This window comes from Sphaeramia orbicularis, chromosome 24, assembly GCF_902148855.1.
Source record: "Sphaeramia orbicularis chromosome 24, fSphaOr1.1, whole genome shotgun sequence".
Lineage (NCBI taxonomy): Eukaryota > Metazoa > Chordata > Actinopteri > Kurtiformes > Apogonidae > Sphaeramia > Sphaeramia orbicularis.
Genome location: NC_043979.1, coordinates 5,443,775 through 5,465,281, shown reverse-complemented (window position 1 = coordinate 5,465,281; position 21,507 = coordinate 5,443,775). Strand labels below are relative to the sequence as shown.

At 37.5% G+C, this 21,507-nt stretch overlaps 1 protein-coding gene across 1 annotated transcript in view; it reads left to right on the top strand.

Annotated features, from left to right (window-relative positions):
- The window catches only part of frk (fyn-related Src family tyrosine kinase), a 38,195-nt gene that overhangs the window by 8,565 nt on the left and 8,123 nt on the right, over positions 1–21,507 (top strand). Inside the window, 4 exon segments of the mRNA XM_030127960.1 lie at positions 5,577–5,698; positions 10,168–10,331; positions 10,483–10,651; positions 19,018–19,176. Coding sequence (XP_029983820.1) covers positions 5,577–5,698; positions 10,168–10,331; positions 10,483–10,651; positions 19,018–19,176 — 614 coding nt within the window.

Genomic DNA, 21,507 nt, shown 5'->3' with positions numbered 1-21,507 from the left:
AATATTTCAAATAAAATTTTGCCCTTTGGGTAAGTTTAAGATGGCATTTAGACCTTTATAATTATGTGTAATATTTGTCTTAAACTTGTCTGGTTCAAAAGTTATGAATCAGCAAGTTGTGGGCTGCCCATCTGTGACGCCCTTGACCTCGTCCTTGAGCCATTCTGAGCATTTTGGCTTAAAAACATCTGGATTTGGATTGGAAAGCAGGTTCTACCTGTAAGGAAAATATGTTTTCTCTCATCTTTAAGCTCCTTCACAGAGAAATTCAGTGTAAATCAGGGGTGTAACTGTACAGAAACATTTTGGTTCGGTATGTTTTCAGTGCAGGGGTCTTCGGTACAGTTAAGGACACCAGCAGGGGGTGGGGGGTATGGGGGTATGGGGGATATGGGGGGGTGCACTCCTACTGAAAACTGCAAGTGAAACTTAACACACCTCGAATGTCCGACTCGGCTTCTGTACCTCTGTTATACTCTCTGTTGTCATGTTTACCCCCCCTTATCAGCACCCCAGCCTCAGAATAAAGTGTTTTTTTGTTGTTGTTTTTTTTTTTGCAGCAGTGCTGAGAATTCAGCAGCAGCACCGCTGCAGAATGTGTACAGGGGAAACCCTGTACATGTGTTCTGCTTACGGCCACCCTGCTTCCCCATTATTGTTTTCTAACTACCTTACTACTTACCCAGCTCAGTCCTCTACAGCCAGAGCCAGTATTTGGCCTCTGTCAGCCAAGCTGGATTAAAAGTAGTCATCCGGTGGAGACACATGGACGTCTGCACAGTCAAGTACACCTGACTCTGGGAGCCTGAATAATCTGAACCGAAAACACAAAGTGGCGTTACGTTCTCACTTTAAATTCAGCGTTTAGATGTCCGTTTTTGGGGGAAAATCTGCATGCAGACGGAGACACAAAAGTGTGTGAAATTTCCTATTTATCCATGTAGTATGCACGCCAGGTCAGTGGCACCTGCAGCTCAACATGTGCACTTGAGTGACATTAGAGAGAGAGAGAGAGAGAGAGAGATAGACAGTGATACATATAGACACCTAAGTGGGAGCTGATGGAGAGCCTTACTTGGAACTGGATCCGAGGTCCAAGGGGCTGTGCCCAGCTGTGAGCCTCCGGCTGGGCCTGTGCTGGTCTGTGGTCTTGGGGTGGGTGGGAGGTGTCATTGAGAGGGCGGAGTGCCCCCCTCATACAATTGTAGAGGAAACATTGGTACACCCCCGTAGTGTATCGAAGGCCCTGAACCAAAGTGGTTCGGTAAAACGAGTGCACCGTTACACCCCTAGTGTAAACAGCATTTTATTTCCAGATGCATTTGAATTTTTTCTTTGTAACTTTTTTTTATGAATGTCTTTTGCAGTAGACAGTTTTTAATAAATACATAATTAAAGATGAGAAACTCTTTTCCCTGAAACTGGACAAAGTCATAGCTGTTTCTCATAAGGTTAAGAGTGAATTAGTGCAAAAGGGGTTTATAGTTTACTGAGTTACATTTGATGGGAACAGGAAGAAGAGTCAATTATATGGACTAGTAAAAATGTCAGCCAAGATGGGTTTCACCTCCATACAGAAACAAACTTCACAGATTATCACCAAGACTCAAAAACGTGTCAAAAACTGGTTCCTGGTCAGAAATATGCCACCAACTTTAGTCTGACTTGAGTCACAATTTAAAAGACAAAAGACTTAACTAACACTGACTGAAGACTCAATGTAGACTTGACCAGTCATCATACTGGGAACAAATTGAGAGCTCATATTTGATATTTGAAATATGACAAGATGAATTCTAATGAAATGTGTTTTAATTATTGTGAAACAGCCTCCAATCAAAATAAGACACAGAAGGAATGAAGTGGACTGTTAGTGGTGTTGGTCATTTGAGACTGAGTTGCTTGATTTGTTTTGTTTTATTTTTGATAAACAGAGCAACCAATGACTGCAGCTATGGATTATTTTAGTAATCAATTAATCTATAATTTTCTTAAATTCGATTAAATGATAATTTGAATAGGTGGAAAAAACAAATGTGAAACAGACGTGTCTGGAAATGACAAGCAGTTTGTCCTTTATTCCAGAACCAGCTGAAACAACAACCACAAAAAGTATTAAAGTAAAATAATATATAAAAATATCTATATAGAGATAATAATAACAACAGTATAAAAGTATATATAAAAATATCTATAGATATAAACAACAAACAAGTCCAATGACATCTACAATCTGTGCACTGCAGTCTTCAACACATTTGGATCCAACTAACTAATAACTGAACATGGAACTAACATACACCTGAAAAAAATACAGACAAATATTTGTAATGTTTGTGTGAAAGCTTCAAAGTTTAAAGGAGTAAGTGATTGTTCCAATGTAGAGAAGTCAACATAGACATTTTCTGCCTTTTTGTCTTCGTCTCGTCTGAGCTACGCTTCATGTTGTTTGTGTGGATCCTCGGGTCATGTGTGTCGCAATAAGTGTTGATGTGAAACAACAGTGGAACCAATGTTTATCAAATATTATTTCTAATCGAATAATATTTTTTAATCGATTCCATTCGATTAATTGATTAACCATTTCAGCTCTAGACTTGTCTTTAAATTTATGTTGAAAACCACAGTGATATTATTAGTTGTGCATTATCCCTCCAGAAGTGTTTTTGATTACAGTGGATAACGTTTAAGAGCTGCAGTGGAACTCTTCGAAAAAGCCTTTTGATAAGCTCAGGATAATTTATTCCCTTTGCCCAGACTTTAATCCTGCTGGATTTGTCCTGTATGTGATTCAGTGAATCAGGCAGAAATGGAGGAACAGAGTGTGTAAAAAAAAAAAAATACCAAAAAAACCCCAAAACAAAACAGGGTGTGTAATATTCTGGCAGGTGTAAAAGCTGTAACAAATTTGCGCTTACATGGGGTCTTTACGCAGGATACCACCCACGTTGAGAAACACTCTAGTGGTCCAGCCGCTCGTGTTTTGACATCGTAATATCCGTGACAAGGCATATACTAGGGCTGCACGATTTTGGCAAAAAAAAAAATCCAGATTTTTTCCTCTAAAAACTCGATTTTCGATTTTGATTTCGATTTTTGCGTAAAACTACAAAAGACAACAGAAGTCAGCATGTCGTTTTCGTGAGCAGCCAACAATGCAAGGCACTGCTCTGACCTCAAATCTGTGATGGTATCACGTGATGAACCCACAGAAGTTTATTTGTTCTTAATTAAATTTTTATTGAATGAAGTAGAGTATACACCCAATGTATACAACAAGAAAATAACACAAGTTTGCCAGGGGGAATACACTATAATACAATGTCCAAATCAGAGCAAATACTTATGTTTTTTATACCTTTTTTATACCAGCCTTTTTGTTTCCAGATTTATCGAACAGCTTTAAATAAAGTTCAACATCTTTCAAAAAATAAATAATATTTGGTTTTGTGTTACAGAACTTACATTTGTGAATGAAAAATTTAGCAAGTAAGAGGACTAAATTTATATATATATATATATATATATATATATATATATATATATATATATATATAATTTATTTTATTTTATTTTTTTTTCCTCTGGGTATCTGGGCCCACAGAAGTGATACCACTGTAAGTCAGTGACAGGCATCAGTCGTGGACCACGTTATTATGACTGATCCACATGTGGTTCTATTTAAACTGGGGGACCCGTGCGTGGAACAGACCGACCCAGGACACGCTGGAGGGATTCTGTCACTGGAGCTGGTGGATGTGTGTGGGCAGGGGGCTGTGTAGGCTCCTCTGCTGAGGCTGATGACCCCGAGACCCGGACCCAGTTCGGAAGAAGACAGTACGGTACGGATCCGGGACAACGTAAGATGAGTGATCCGCATGCAGTTCTATTTCAGTTGCGGGATCCGTGCGTGAAGCCACGGCTTACATTGCTGCAAGTACTGCGGGCTCATGAACAGATTTAACGTCCGGTCATTACACGGACTTCTGTGACAGACATCTGTCACTGAGAGGAGGAGGAGCCTACGGGAGCCCGTAAGCGCGCGGCCCGCAGGCACGAGACAGATGAAATCGATTTTACGATTTCCCGTTTTTAAAAATCGTCCTAATTAAAAAATCCGATTTCGATTTAAAATCGATTAATCGTGCAGCCCTAGCATATACTGATAATTAGCACAGCTTTGAGCAAGCGGTGCACCATTTTATTGGCCGTGCTTTTAGGGATGTGTGGATCGATACTGAAATATCAGTATCTCCAATACCAGATCTTGGCACTCTAGAATCGATTCACAAAACAAAATACCGATACTTTTGATCCTTCGTGCATTTGAGGTAATGTATATCAGGAACACAGTGGAAAGTAGCTAAACTATTGGGATCTTGTCCAAATGACACGCGATTGGTGGGAACTATTTCTTCCACCTGGGTAAGTGTGTACTGCAGTAGTTTCCAACCTTTTTTGGCTTGTGACCCCATTTTAGCGTCACACATTTCTGGCGACCGCAGACTTTCAAAACAGAGACATTTTTTTGCTGAAATTAATTTAATTTTCCTTGGTCAGGATATGTACAGTCAGTCCAGCTTGTATTTACAAGGCTGACAATTAAAACTGAACAAACAATAACTCCAAATGTGAATTATGAAAGAGCTGCAGCATCTGAACCGTTAGGGGTCTGAGCCTATTTTGGCTGTTTTTGAGTTCTTTTGATTTTGCCTTTATATACGATATAAAGAAATGTTTACTATACCCATGTTTAGTATCTTCTTTTTCAGCACAACTTCATCTATCTTACCTGCCTATTATTTTTTCACTTCAACCTATTATATCAATACAAAAGGCCAAAAAAACACACAAAAAATATAAAATCCGATTTGAAAAATGTATATAATTTTTTGCATAAATGACACAAAGATGCTTAATGAACCTTTACAAAGACTTTAAAAGTGAATATTGGTTCCAAATTTTAAGTATATAAAATCAAAATTGTAATAAATTAAGAATATACTCAAATATTCGACCTAAAAGCATATCTTTACATAGGCCTTTTCTCCGGATTTCTCCATCAATTACTAGAAATTTCAGGCGACCCCATTTGAATTCCAGGCGACCCAATGTGGGGTCCCGACCCCAAGGTTGAAAAACACTGGTTTACTGCACCACGCTTCTCAGTCAGACAGACAGACAGACAGAATATGAACTGATGACAATGCCCTGTGGCGAGGGCCGAGGGTAACAGTAAATACTCTCATGTCTTTATGAAGTTATGATTTGAAATACACAATTTTTTAAAGATTTTCCAGACATTAAGTGTATTGTACAAAGTATCGGATTGATATCGCTGATACCGGCCTGAATTTTACCCAGTATCAGATTGGAAAGGAAATCCGTGGTATTGAACATCACTAACAAAAATTAAACATGCAAATCACGGGTGCACGGCTGGCTGCCTAATACACTGATCTGATTCAAGCTGTGTACAAACTAGCTGAGTAAAAACTCGGATCACGAAGTTAATGTGACACATTGAAAATGATTTATTTGCACTGTTTAACCAGGCTTCTAATTGTAATCTGCAGATGGTATTTTCCTGAAACCAAGAGGCAAGATGCGGAGAAGATGCTTCTGGCCGAGGGGAACCACCAGGGTGCTTTTCTCATCAGGAACTGTGAAAGTCAGAGAGGGGAGCTGTCTCTGTCAGGTAAAACTGGATGAAACGATAGGGCCGCCGCCTCAGGACGTACAAACGATCCTCTGAAATCAAACCCTAGTCTTTTGGTTTATATAAGGGTTCATTTAAGGGTTCATGTAATGGAATATCTTGTTGTAATGGAATATCATATCAACTTCCGTGTAACGTCGTGTTATGGTAACTTCCCATAGAATTGTGTGGATTGTTGAACTGCCAGCCCACTGGCCTCAGGAGCAATGAAATTTTACTTGATTTATGGTAGTTAATCTCAGCTGACTTTATTTATATTGATTGCAACTTAAATATCCTGGTCAGTTTTCATTATTATTACTTGTGGTCACCATTGCTTTAAATTCTGGAAAAGTTAGTTGTAAAAATAAATGTGCCAGTGTGGACTAAATGCCTAATCTGACAGTGTATAGAGGCTAATTTTCGCTATTCTCAACAAACTTTAACCCTTTCATGCACTGTCCACTCCAGTAGACAGTTCTTCTCCAGCTGTTCTCTTGTATATTAACGGGTTTTGTTGTTTTAGTTCCATATCAGCCAACACAGTGGACGCTTATGCACCATCCCATACACTGTAATTCAGATCATTACTGTAACTTCACTGTTCTTGATAAACCTGATCTGCAGTAACATGTTTGAGTGTAAATCAATTGTTATTTGTTAGACAAGGAGGGTTTTTTTTGCATATTATCTCCATGAAGTGAGTAATTACTAGCATTAGAATATGTTAAAATGTGAGAAGACATCAGATTAGCAGCGTTAAAAAAGTTTTTATTTCACTGTTTTCATATCATTTTCTGATATTGGATTTTAAACACATGTTTCTTTACTTCAAAAATGAAATACATGGATATTTTTGTAACTCCATAGAAAAAAAAAAACTCGATCGCATTGTTTTTTTCATGGCTAAACACTGAAGAAAAAAATCTTGACTAAGGTTCTCATAATTCGTGCATGAAAGGGTTAAAGATAATGCCATATAACTGACATTAATGAGTCACTTCATAATTTTTCTTAAGATTATTATTAGTTCTTTGTGTTGTAGTTGTGGCCACAGTTAACCTTAACCCATAGACACCCGGTGCTAGCTATGTGGCAGTTCCCAAATGAATATTTCTCTCTATTTAACCTTTCTAAATGGATTTGTGCCTTTTTCAGTGAAAATCAGATTTTCCTATATTTAATTCACTGAACATGTAGACGTTCACAAAAGGTCAAATTAAAGTTGAGGGTTAGCTTATTATATCCAAAACAGAGAAAACTGAAGAAAAAGTGACTTTTTCAGCAAAGATACCAACAACTGAACGTGAAAACAAGTGTTCGTCCACTGTCATTAATCCAACTCCATGAGTTTGACAGTTGAATCAATGTTGTAGAAGATGGCAGTGTTTCCATGTTCACTTCGGAGTCTCTGAATGGGACTATGAAAAGATGACAAACTGTATTTTACATGACTTATTTCAACGTATTGATAGGATTAGTGGATCAGAAGTGATTAAACATTTTATAAGGTGCATTTGCAGCTTAAGTCTCAATTCAACCTTAACCTATAAAGACCATTGACCATTATTTAGTTGCCACTAAATGGTTTTCAGTGGCAACTTCCAAATGAATTTTTCTCTACATTATGAAATGTTTTATCACCATTTTTTGTAATATTATCTTCTGCATTTTTTTCAGTGAATATCTTGTATTTTCCTATATTTAACCCTTAAAGACCCTAAAGCATCTACTGATCTAAAATGTTGAAGAACTTTTGAACCACTAACCCTGTCAGTGCATGTAATAATTCAGGTAAAATTCAATTTCTATGCTTTTCAGCCGAATCGGGTGGTTGTATTTTGTTTTTTTTTTCAGATTCATCCATAGTCTCAGTAGTGAAATGGTTTATGTATTTTGACAAGTGACAGTGGTTGTAAACGCTTGTTTTTATGTAGAATTAATAATATATTTTGCTGAAAAAGTCATGTTTCCTTTAATTTTCTTTGTTTTGATATAATAGCCTGTGAATTTACTGAGCTTTTATTAACACCTACATGTTCAGTTAATTGGATATGGAAAAATGCAAATGTTAATATGAGGGAAAAATGGTGACAAATCACATGGTAGTTGTTAAATGTAGAGAAATTTCATTTGGAAGTCACCACAAAAAATAGTTCTGGGTTTTTATGGGTTAATGAGTCATTTCATAGTTTTTTTAATGATTATTTTTAATTCTGTGTATTTTATTTGTGGCTATAGTTGCGTCAAAATCTGTAAAAGTAGACTGCAGACATTTGCTGCAGCATAAATGTGCCAGTGTTTGTTTGGTCCTTTTCAGATCAAGCTGAACGTAGAATTTAATAACCACCGGTGTTAAATACATTAATTACTGTGTTGCTGCACCTGTGACGGCCGCAGAACCTGTTTGGCGATGATGCACAACAACATTCCCACACCAAGGAGTGACGCCTCATTTCTATTGTGCTACTATGTTTTTTTTCCCAGATATTCAGTCGTGTAAATTTGCGTGGTGCTCCTCTCCAAAACACACATTTCCCAACACACCGGGCATTGTTCAGTGACTCACCCTTTCCCTCGACTGACTCGTGTGATTGATGGTTTCAAGGTCATCAAGTTAAATAAATAAAAGCCTCAGCTCCCATAAAAGCGCGGTGATAACTTTATCTGTCTCCGTTCTAATCTGTCTTCTCACTCAGCTGGCCTTGCCTTTTATTTCCATCAGGCCTGAATTCTTTCCATGTTCATTCATTAAATCCACTCGATGACATAATTTATTTCACAACCAGTCAGAGAGTTTATATGCGAGTCTGAGGATCAAATGACGACCTTTCATTTACAGTGTTTTTTAAGGTATATGCAAAGTTCATACGTCATTAATTGGTTTAATAATACCGTTAGTCATCTTCTTTTATGTTTCTGATAACAGCTCATATAGTCTGTTTTAAACCCCTTATCGTCGACAAATTTGCATCAAACTGTTTCCATTACAGAAACAGATGAGATATCGTATGTATTCCCCCAAAGACAGTACAGACATATTTAATACGGACCTAGTCATGACACAAAAATAATCCTGTGTCATCACATCTCAGTCATTACTTATTCATTACTATTGACCAATATGCCTGTTGCCAATTTGCATCATACCCAAATTTTAATTTATTTGTTACATGATAGTTAAATTAATGATCTCCACATAATTTAGCATTTGCTTGAAAGCAAAATCACAATCATTTAGTTATTTATTTTAAAAAATATACATGAATATAAATTCAGGTGGTAAGTGGTTGATAAAACTGCTTTTTCTTTGGCACAAACAAAGATAGTTTTGGATACAGATACAAAATGTGATTTAAAAATGATTAGCGATTTTTGTTGAGATTTGGTAAATCTTGCTGTTTTTAAAAAAAAAAAAAAAAAGGCAACCAACTCTGTTTTGTTTATAACACATAACTATCTTTAAATAAACAATGAACAATTTTAGCTTTAGAAGCATATTCACAATTAATATAAAACACCAAACAGGATGCATTTTGAATTCTCTCCTGTTCATTGGATGGACTATGTTTGTGTGTGTACGTGTGTGTGTGTATATGTATGTATATATATATATATATATATATATATATATATATATATATATATATATATATATATATATATATACACACACACATACATACATACACAGGGTGGGGAAGCAAAATTTACAATATTTTGAGGCAGGGATTGAAAGACAGTGTATGACCAATTACTTTACTGAAAGTCATGAGAATTTATTTGCCACAAGAAAATGTCCATAATAGAAAATGTTTTTATTCTATGTGTCCTCCTTCTTTCTCAATAACTGCCTTCACACGCTTCCTGAAACTTGCGCAAGTGTTCCTCAAATATTGGGGTGACAACTTCTCCCATTCTTCTTTAATAGTATCTTCCAGACTTTGTCGTAATAGTTTTGCTCATAGTCATTCTCTTCTTTCCATTATAAACAGTCTTTATGGACACTCCAACTATTTTTGAAATCTCCTTTGGTGTGACGAGTGCATTCAGCAAATCACACACTCTTTGATGTTTGCTTTCCTGATTACTCATATGGGCAAAAGTTTCTGAAAAGGTATGGATAATAGTGTTAGGTATGATTATGACATCAATATATGTTTGGTTTCAAAACAATTGACGTAGTGCCTGCTGAGAAAAAACAACTAAATGTTCATTGTAAATTTTGCTTCCCCCCTATATATATATATATATACAGAGAGAGAGAGAGAGAGAGAGAGAGAGAGAGAGAGAGAGAGAGAGAGAGAGAGCTAAATAATAAAGCAAAGAGTAATAAACAAGTAATAAAACTCTACAGGTTGTATACATATTTACATAAGACGCAGAATTGTAGAATCACTAGGAGGGTAAGCTGAACTAAAGTAAATGACTAAGTTATGCTAATGTATGTGTGTTTTCCTGTGTTTCAGTGTTGGACAGTGGGCGGGTGAAGCATTACAAGCTGAGGAAGCTGGATAACGGTCACTATTACGTATCAAGGACCAAATCCTTTGAAACACTGAGGGAGTTGGTGGAATATTACTCCAAACAGGCAGATGGCCTCTGTGTTCAACTGGGTGAACCATGTAAAAAGGTGAAAAACACCAGACATGAAGCAAACATGTTGGAACGCAGAGATTTCCTCCATTATTTGTTCTACCATTTCTGGAACCATGATCCAGATCATTTAAAACTGCTGTGATTTTAGCCATGACCACTGGTGTCACCTGCCTGTTCTTGTGTAGATGGAGGCTCCGCAGACATACGGCCTGTCCTACAACACCGTGGACCAGTGGGAGATTGACCGCAAATCCATCAAGCTGATAAGGAAGTTGGGCGCCGGTCAGTTCGGAGAAGTCTTCGAAGGCCTGTGGAATGACACAACAGCAGTGGCAGTGAAGACCCTCAAACCCGGTACAGTACATGCATCCAATTTCCATTTAAGTGTCATGACACAGATCAGTAAACAGATAAAAGTGCTGAAAATTTAGCCCTTAACATCCCAGATGATGACGAAACCGTAGGAGTCTAAGTGTATATTGGCTTTTTTTTTTAATACTTTTGAATTTGTCTTTTATATTTCTCATTATAAAACTGTTTACTTTGTCTGATTTGGTATCATTATTTTCAACACAACCTCACCTGTGTGACGAGTTTTAGGGAAATAATGGTTTTACCCCTACTGCTGCCACCGGATATCCTTTGTGTGAATGTGATAACTTGGACAAATTTGGTTGGATTTGTCATCCCTTGATAACCAACACAGGGGACTCCTAGTGGAAGAACCATATTGATTTCAGCTTTTCTATGAGTATTATAAGTCATCCAAATGGGGGCGCTTTAGTTGAAAATCAGTTTTTACCCTCGCCACAGGGTATTGTCATCAGTTTGCCGTCTGTCTATCCATCTGTCTGTGCAAAAACTTTGGCATGGACTGAAGGCCGAGGGTTTTCAAGTGCTGGTACGTTATGTTTTGGGCATAAATCAAGCAATAATAGACTGATTGAGATAAAAACTTGGTTCATATTGATCGTCTTCCAAATGTCCATGTTCTGTCCACCATCCAGGGTTCATATGGGGTCATTTTCATTCACTAGGGGGAGTTTTGTGGCAACAATTGGTTCTCTGACTATTATTCTACCACTATCAGGTCGATGTAGCTCAAATTAAGTTCATATCAATTGTCTAACAATTATTGTGGATAGATTTATGTATAGCAGAGGACTGGGGGATTTCGGGGATAAACCCTTGCTGTCACCCCCCAACATCGGAAGCCTGTTTTTTTTCGTTTGACATGCTGAACCTAAAATTATACTAAAAACATGAAATCCAAGTAGGAAAAAGATTCTTTATTTTTCACCAAAAACATGTTGAACAAACCATTTTTATAATTTAGAATAAACATAAATTGAAAACTTAAACAAAATTAAACAAACAAAAAAAATAAAGTTATATACAACTATTTACATGAAAATGCAGGCACTATCAGACACAGGAATTCTTACATTAATCAAACAACAAGAGACATTTGGCTTCTGCTCTGGATATAAGCTGAATTTGACTAAAACACAAATCCTACCATTCAATTACTCACCATCCAGAAACACACAAGTAACTTATAATTTAATTTTCAAGATCTATTGTCTAAAAATATGTTCTTATATTTCACTGAAAAGTTACTCTTTAGGTGATTATGTCTTATTGTAAGTGTGATGAGATATTTTGACTAGAAATGAGAAAATACACTTGGTAAGATTTAAATTTTTGCAGTGTGGAATGCTTTGGTGGATAACATATGACAGACGCTTTACTCCTAGTTCTGATGACCAGAAATTTAAACAATGGAGCAGAAATGGCATAACAGTATTATGTACATTAATAAAAAAAAAAAGGGAATTTCATGAGTTTCCAAGAGATGAAACAAAAATATAATTTAAGTCACCATGACCATTACAGGTACTTGAAAGTAAGGGACTTTTTGACAAAGGAATAAAATGCAAGGTAAACCTGGATAAGAATGGTTTCATTAGAACCTACACTTCAAAGAAGTATAGAATCATATCTACAATGTACAGCCACCTTATGGAGGGAAAAGGGAATACAACTACATATATAAAACTAAAATGGGAAAGAGAACTGGGTGTGAATATTTCAGAAGATGAATGGTTAAATATTTGGCGAACACAGCAGACATCTACATCATCATGGATTTGGAGACTATACTGTTGGAAGAACTCGATCAGATTTTTTGTCACACCCAGGATTAGCCATGTTGGAGGAAATGCGGAGATATGAATGTAGACCATTCACATGTATTTTGGTTTTGTCCTAAAATCGTATATTTTTAGGACAATGTTCACCGGTAATTTCTAAAATTCTGGGCTATAATACACCAAGTCAAGTGTACTATTGTATGTGGGCAATATGTCAGGCAATGTTGTATTAAAGGTCCTGTATTATGCTATTTTTCAGTCACGTCATATAGGTCTCAGAAGCCCAAAAACATAGTATTTAAGTTTGTTCGCCCCAAAATCATCCTTTGTTCAGAGTTTCAGCGGTCGAAAAAGTCCCTCTCACCAGCCCTCCTGAGAACAGGCTGTTTCTGGGCCTGCTTCCAGGTATGCAAATGAACGCATCTGTCCACGCCCACTCCCCCTCCCCTCTCTGGGAGAGGACGCGGCTTACGCTAGCGGTACTACGCGCTAATGTTGACTGTGAAGCCATCATACACATGTCTCAGACAGAACGTCTTTCCAAACACTGGCTTTCTTTGCCTTGAGGCGTGATTGAGCCCCGACGGAAAACGGCGGTGTTGTGTCGGGTTCGTGGACCTGACACGGAAAGACGCCTGCTGCCACTAATGCAGGCAGCTGCTAACAAGCCTGATGCTAACTCTACTGACGCCAACCACAAAAGGCCTGTGTTCAAAGTAGTTCTGTTGAATGTCTCTGGATATTATCAGCTCTTGCATGTTAACAGGGACGCAAGCGTTAGCAGCAGTAACCAAGCTATGTTAGCTGCCATGCTAACGTTAGACGAACACATCAACAACCACCAGTTTATCCGTAATGTAGGGTTATGCAGTAAAGATACAAAAAAATGAGAAGAACTTCCATCTCCTACACTTGTACTTGGGTCACGAAGCGTTGGTACTGCGTCCTTCTTGATTCGGAGTCTTTGTGCTAAGCCGGAGCTGTATGGGCCCATGTTCGAAAAACACTCGTCCGTGAAATGCCGGGCACACACATACAAGCGTTTGGGAATGTTGTGTGGTACATGACCATCAAAGATATAATCCAGACACTTTTTACGGAGAGGCTCGGAAGTGGGGAGCAAAAATAAACTATCGTGTTGGTGTGTGCAGCCAACAACACCACAACTTGCGTGTCTCGCCTTCACCATGTTTGTTGTCCAAGAGGTACTTTGCCAGGGTGGGGCTCACCTTTTCATGCAGGGTGGGAGCACAGTCAGGGGGAGGAGTTAAATCCACTTATGTCGTCATAAGCGGACCCAACTCAAACTCGGCCGTTTGAGCAGGCATTTTCACAAAATGTGGTGTAGCAAGGCAGGGAGGAAACAGACAGTTTTCAAATTCCAACCTCATAATGAGGCTACTGCAACACACGCTACTGTAAGAAAACTGTCACAAAGTGAGATTTGCATAATACGGGACCTTTAAAAGAGGACAGATATTTACAGAAAAAGTTGTTCGCAGCCTGTAAGAAAACAATCACAAGAAAATGGTAGAAAGCCAATCCGCCAATATAGGATGACTGGCAAAAAAAATGTAAGTGAGATATATGTAATGGAGCTGTTGACCCATAAGATAAGGACTCAAGAAGAACAATGTCAAGAAAAGTGGAAGAAGTGGCCAGTGTTTATACAACGATCTTATTGATAACTAGAAAAGCACTCGGAGTGTGCAGACCTCCCCCAAGGCAGATCATTCCCCCTCCCCGATCACCACCAAAATTTAATTATTTGTTCTTTGTGCCAGTATCAACATTTCCTGAAAATTTTATTAGAATCTGTCCATAACTTTTTGAGTTGTCTTGCTAACAGACAAACAAACAAACAGACCCCAATGAAAACATAAGCTCTGTCATTCCTTGATGGAGGTAACAACACTGGAGCAAAGTGTAAAGACATGGCAATCCACTATGTTCTTTTTCTTTTGAAGTTTGTATTTATCTCTTTTTTTTGTCTTCCTTCTGTATGTCCATATCTGCTACATGTTCTTTAAAAAGAAACAATAAAAGAAAGTGTTAATTAAAATAAAAAAAAAAAGAAAACGCAGGCAATGTCTCATGGGTTTTTAGGGAAACTATATACAACTCTTTACAAAACAATCAGGTATCACAAGATGACACGTATCTGATGTATTGGCTTGTTTTTTTGTTTGTTTTTTCATTCAATCACTTTCCTCAGAAGCCTGTTTTTGCCATCTTTTCATGCACCAAACATGATGGCAGTATTGCTGAAAATTCAATTTTTATTGTGTGCCATAATTCTGGTTTCACAGTATGACTTTGACATCTGCTGAAATGAAGGCTCAGCGAGGCTCTATCTGTTGATACATCGTCTTAAATCGGTTTGTGATTTGGATGTGTTAAGTTAGAGTTAAAACAGCTGTATTCTTTAGAAGTGTTTCACAGTTTATGTGATAAATACCACTGTGTGTTTTGGATGACAGGTAAACCCATGTGCCAAATCCAGAACAGGAAGAATCAGACAGATTTTCAGTCAAATTTGATGTAGTTACTGGAAACACTGAATCATCATGTCATCCTTTTTACTGCCTCAGTGGCATTAAGGAAGTTGAAGCCAGTTTGTGTCATCTGACTTAGTGTAGCAGTGGAATTAAGGAAAACAGAATCAGTAATTGCATAATGCTAGATCAGATGACTCTTGCCTTATCTGTGCATGTATACATTCAGGGTTCTCGCTACCATCGTTGAACGTCAGGGCCCCCGACGCTGTGATTTGACCGTAGCGGTGTTTTTTTTGTGTGTGTGTGATCGTCCAGCGTAATGATAACGAGATTTGAATTTGAAAAAATATATTCCTTTGTCTAGGGCTGCACGATTAATCGATTTTAAATTGAAATCGGATTTTTTAATCAGGACGATTTTTAAAAAAGGGAAATCATGAAATTGATTTCTTCTTTCTTGTGCCTCCAGGCTGCACACCTGTGGGCTCCCGTAGGCTCCTCCTCCTATCAGTGACAGCGGTCTGTCACAGAAGTCCATGTAATGACCGGACTTTAAATCTGTTAATGAACCCGCAGTAGTGATACCAATGTAAGTCGATGTTTCACGCACGGATCCCGCAACTGAAATATAACTGTATGGGGATCACTCATCTTACGTTGTCCCGGATCCATACAGTACCGTCTTCTTCCGATCCGGGTCTGGGTCTCGGGGTCATCAGCCTCAGTAGAGGAGCCCACACAGCCCTGTGCCCACACACATCCACCAGCTCCACACATAGAATCCCTCTAGCGTGTCCTGGGTCGGTCTCTTCCACGCACAGATCTCCTAGTTTAAATAGAACCGCATGGGGATCACTCATATTCCCTGGTCCACGCACACACGACTGATGCCTGTCACTGACTTACACTGGTATCACTTCTGTGGGCCCAGATACCCAGAAAAGACAAAAAAAAAAGTATTTCTCTTGCCTGCTAAATTTTTCATTCACAAATGTAAGTTCTTTAACACAAAACCAAATATTATTTATTTTTTGAAAGTTGTTGAACTTTATTTAACCCTTTCATGCATACTGGTCACTCCAGTGGACAGCTATTCTACAGCTGTTCTCTTATATATTCATGGATTTTGTTGTTTTTGTTGTTTTTTTGTTTGTTTGTTTGGTTTTTTTTACGCATATCGTTATTAAAGTTTTTTAGACACTATACATTTTTTATGACATGAATTGGCCACATTATGTAGATCTCTCCTGAGCATAAACCCCCAGAATCACAAGCCCTCCCCATAGTTTTCATACAGTTTATCAGTAAATACATGTTTCTGTTCATCAAAAATTTAACGTGTGGTGTCCAGCTGAGTGGACATTTTTGCAACTTCATGAAAAATAGGTTCATAAGATTTATTATTATTATTATTATTATTATTATTATTATTATTATTATTATTATTATTATTATTATTATTTTTGTAATGTCTTTTTTTACATTTTTAAATTATTCAATTTTTTTTTTTTTTTTTTTCCAGAAGAAAATTTTCAATCGCATTGTTTTTTTCATGCCTAAAGAGGAATAAAAACTCAGGAAAAAAATTTGATTAAGGGTCTCATAATTTGTGCATGAAAGGGTTAAAGCTGTTAGAAAAATCTGGAAACAACAAGGCTGTAAAAACCATCATCAACCATTTGGACATTGTATTATAGTGTATTCCATTCCCCTTGGCAAACGTGTTATGTTATTTTCTTGTTGTATACATTGTTTGTATACTCTACTTAATTCAATAAAGATTTAATGAAAAAAAACAAAAAAAACAATTGAACTCAAAATCAAAAATCGAGTTTTTAGAGGAAAAAATAATTTTTTGCCAAAATCGTGCAGCCCTACCTTTGTCTTGGTGCAAAGCGCTGCAGACAGGAAATGAGAACAATATAATCAAAACCCCTTTGTGTGCCTTGGTATTGTCTGACACCTGCCCAGCAACATCACTATCATTCATTCTCATTGGCTAACAATGAGACTTCAATTAATTTATTTTATTTAAACGACTGATCACCTGTGGAAAATTATATCTAAAATTTAGCCAGTGCGTGCGTGTAGTGAGTGCCGCTCCGACTATCCCATATGGAGTAATTCCCATCAATAATTACCATTCACAAATTGAAAAAAAAAAACAGTTTTTGCTTTTAATCATTGTTGTAACAAAGACAAAAACTTGGCTTCATTCCTCAAAATTTACCCATCAAAATGCAGGAAATAGTGTTTCAGAGAGTTTTAAATTTCAAAATTTTCCAGGGGAGGATGCCCCCGGACCCCCTACTAAACTTGCGCCATGTACTGGCGCCCGCCACGTACATGGTGCCCCTACGCTGTGAAAAAATCCTAGTGAGAACCCTGACATTCATAATGATGGCTGTGGTACATCCACCACTCAGAAATCATGCTGTAGATCAGGGGTGGCCAACCCTGGTCCTGGAGAACCGCTATCCTGCATGTTTTAGATGTATCCTTCTTCCAACACATCTGATTCAAATGATAAGCCTATCATCAAGCTCTGCAGAAGCCTGATAACGACTGCCAGGTGGACTGGAAGAGGGAAACATCTGAAACATGCAGAGTAGTGGCTCTGCAGGACCAGGGTCGGCCACCCCTGTTGTAGATGAAGACACAACTCCAGACCAAATTAGACCAATTTATGTTATTTGCTAATGACTGCAAGAAGGATGCTTAGGTTCCATTTTCCAGTACTGCCACTGTTTCCCATAATTCCTCGCTTTGCTTTGTTGCTCATTCAGTGAGTATGTTGGTCAATTTCAGTTTTCTAATATTTTAATAATAATGAGATGAAATAATGACCTGAATAATGATATCTCTATCAGTAATAAAATAACCTGGTATGCTATCTTTTGTGGTCTCTTAAGAGCAGAGGTCTCATGAGCTTTGAAGGTATTATTTGAAAGATTAAGAGTTGTGGTGTTGATGTTCAGTGCAAAAACTCAGAGCTGGTCGTTTTCAGCTTAAATGTACACTACATTTAGCATGTTCCATCCATTACCTTATAGATGTACAGTAGATGCAACTTGGATGCACCAATATAGCAGCTGATATTTGGTGGCATTGGTCAATGTTTGTATGAACTAGGGCTGCACAACTTTGGCCAAAAATAAAATCCCGATTTTTTTTTTTTTTTTTTTTTTTTTTTTTTTTTTCTAAAAACTCGATTTTTGGGTAAAACTACAAAAGACAACAGAAGTCAGCAAGTCGTTTTTGTGAGCAGCCTGCAATGCAAGGCACTGCTCCCTACCTCAAATCTGTGATGGTATCATGGAATCCCCGAAAATTCTGTGATAGGCCCACAGAAGTTATACCAATGTAAGTCAGTGACAGGCATCGCTTGTGTGTGCGTGGACCATGTAAGATCCCCATGTGATTATATTTAAATTGGGAGATCTGTGCGTGAAGGAGACCGACCCAGGACACGCTGGATGGATTTTATTTCTGGGCTGGCCTGGGAACGCCACGGGATTCCCCTGGAGCTGGTAGATGTGGCTGGGGAGGGGGCTGTCTGGGCTCCTCTGCTGAGGCTGCTGCCCCCAGGACCCAAACCCGGATTGGAAGAAGATGGTATGGTACGGAACCATGTGTGGACAACGTAAGATGAGTGATCTCCATGCAGTTATATTTGAATTGGAGGATCCATGCGTGGACCACTTTTTACATTGGTGTCACTACTGCAGGCCCATCACAGATTTAAGGTCTGTGGTCATTACGGGGTCTTCTGTGAAAGACCGCTCTCACAGTTAGGAGGAGGAGCCTACAGTAGTCTGGAGGCGCTCAGCCTGGAGACATGAGAGAGATGAAATCAATTTGACAATTTCCCTTTTTTAAAAATCGTCCCAATTAAAAAATCCAATTTCGATTTAAAATCAGTTAATCGTGCAGCCCTTGTATGAACATATATCAACATTTATCTTTTCTGCTTGTATCAACATCCCGACTTCTCTTAGTCTAACTACACTTTCTATGTTGGAGTTGTGCTAATTGTAGCATTGAAACCAACTTTGTCCACCTGTCCTAGGCACCATGGACCCTGAGGACTTCCTTCGAGAGGCTCAGATCATGAAGAGACTGCGTCACGCCAAGCTGATCCAGCTGTACGCCGTGTGCACCATGGAGGAGCCCATCTACATCATCACAGAGCTGATGACACACGGCAGCCTGCTGGACTACCTGCAGAGTAAGACCGCCTCTCTTATATCTAACACAGTCTAACTTAAGGTTTATGACGGGATCAGAGTCCAGCATTGTTGACGCTCTTCGGAAACAACCTCATGATCTGTGGCAAGAGTCAGCCAAGTCCTTTCAGTTGTATATATATGCAGGATCTTACACCACAGATGTTCCTCATATCACACAGGCCTCATTTAAATCCATTTGGCTTGGGTACAAAGTGAGTACAAATTCCATTCCTGAAATAGGTTCCGGGTCAAGACACTTTCCCACTGAGTTTATCTTTAACTTTTCTTTACACTTCAGTTCAGTGCATTAATGAGGGTGGTTGTTTGTACACTTCAGAAAAGATAGCAAACAGACTTATAGATATAGGACTAATGATAGAACTGATAGTTTTGCTTAAATACATTTTCTGTATTCACATTGTGGCTGCGTGTGTCTGAAAGGAGAGCCTGGCTGAAGGAAAGAGGAGTGTGGTGTGGGTGTACTTTTCACCAGTGGATAAAACTACAGCAAAGTGTAGTCTGTGCAGAAAAAAATGTACAACACTGCTGCAACACAAGCAACTTTTTTTACACTCTTGAAAATTAGCCCAGTTCCATCAGAATCGCTGTCAATTTTATTCTATCATAAATTCATTTTGTTATAAAATGTGAAATGCATAAGTCTTGTTGAAAAAAAGGGTCTTTGGAGTTTGAATGTATTCAATGAATACATTCAAATTATGTCTTTTTTTATTCATGTGTATTTGTTTATTTTTATATAATTAATGTGTTAATGTGTTTTATTCTGACATTTTTATTATATTTATATTTCAGTTTTGTTTTTTATATTTTAATTAACATTTATGTTAATTATTGATTATTTATCTTTTTTTTTATTTTTTTCATTGCTTAAAAGAAAAGGCCAGCATAGGTTATGCACATTAAGTTAAATGGACAGTATTTGTCATGCGAGATGTCTTTAAGTGTTGCAAATTAAATAAAAAATAATAATAATAATCACGGTATTGGGTATTGAACATACAGTATATGCCAAAAAAGTTATCTGTGTCAAACCATAACGTGTGGTATTGCCCAGCACTAAAAGACAGGCAGATGTGATCATCGTCATTTTAACCGTATGTCTGTCAAAGCTGCCACAGTTTGGGCATCAGAGTAATGAGGAAGAAGATATAAAGTCATTTTAATTTAATTTAATATAAAGACAATAACCCATTTAAACCATGTGTTTTAGTCTCATTATTAATGTGCTTGTTTGTGAATAGTGTAGCCTAAGAGTTTCTTGGTTGATATCTTCTAATTGATGTTCTGTGGTGATAGTAGTAGTACATATACAATATTCACATCCATATTTGAAAAAGTCCTATAATGACAGAGGGACAATAATGGCTTCAAACGTCATCTATGACATTGTCCAGTCTTCATGCTTCTATCAAACTGATGGTTCTTTAAGACATGAAAAGCTCCTCACTGCATCAGTGAAAGGGTTAAAAAAAAACCTGTTGCAGCTGAAACATATTAATCACTGCAGTAATTATCCAATTAATGGATCTTACCTTTTACTTAAATTTGCATTAAAGTCTTTCATTCTAATTATGCTACAGTCAAAGGTCAGAGTGATATATGCACTTTAGACTAAACAATTAAGTGCATCCTGTTTGAACATGTAATAAATGTCACCCACTATAGACACTTCTGTTCAAAATGAATAGACATGTAAATAAATTACACAGGCATTACTGTCAGGTATGGAGCTGGACTTTGTTCTTTGCATGACCGGTGTTGTTGGAGTGAATTAAAAATGAGCATGTAGCAGATTTACGATCGTGATTCAGCATCTAAATATTTTTACAACTGTTTACAACTTTGCTTTACTTATAAAGTAGCTTTAATTCTGTTTTTATACCAACAGAGGATTATGGAACAGTGTTTTTGTGGAAATGGTGGCTGTGACTGGGTATAACCCCAGAGAAAGACCTAGAGCTGTAGCCATCAATTATTTTTGCAATTGATTAATTTATCAATTATCTTCTTCGATGCAATGAAACGATTATTTGAATAGGTGAAAAAAATTGTATAAATTTGTTTGAAAATGACATACAACTTGTCCTTTATTCCAGAACTAGCTGAAACAACAACCACAAAACAAATTAAAGGATAGAAAAAAAATATGGAAATAACAGTATAAATATATCTATAGATACAATTAGTGCACTGCAGTCTTAAACACATTTGGATCCAAATTACTAATAAATTAACATGGAACTGACATACAACGAAAAAAAAAAATTTACAACAAATATATTTAATGTTTGTGTGAAAGCCTCAAAGTT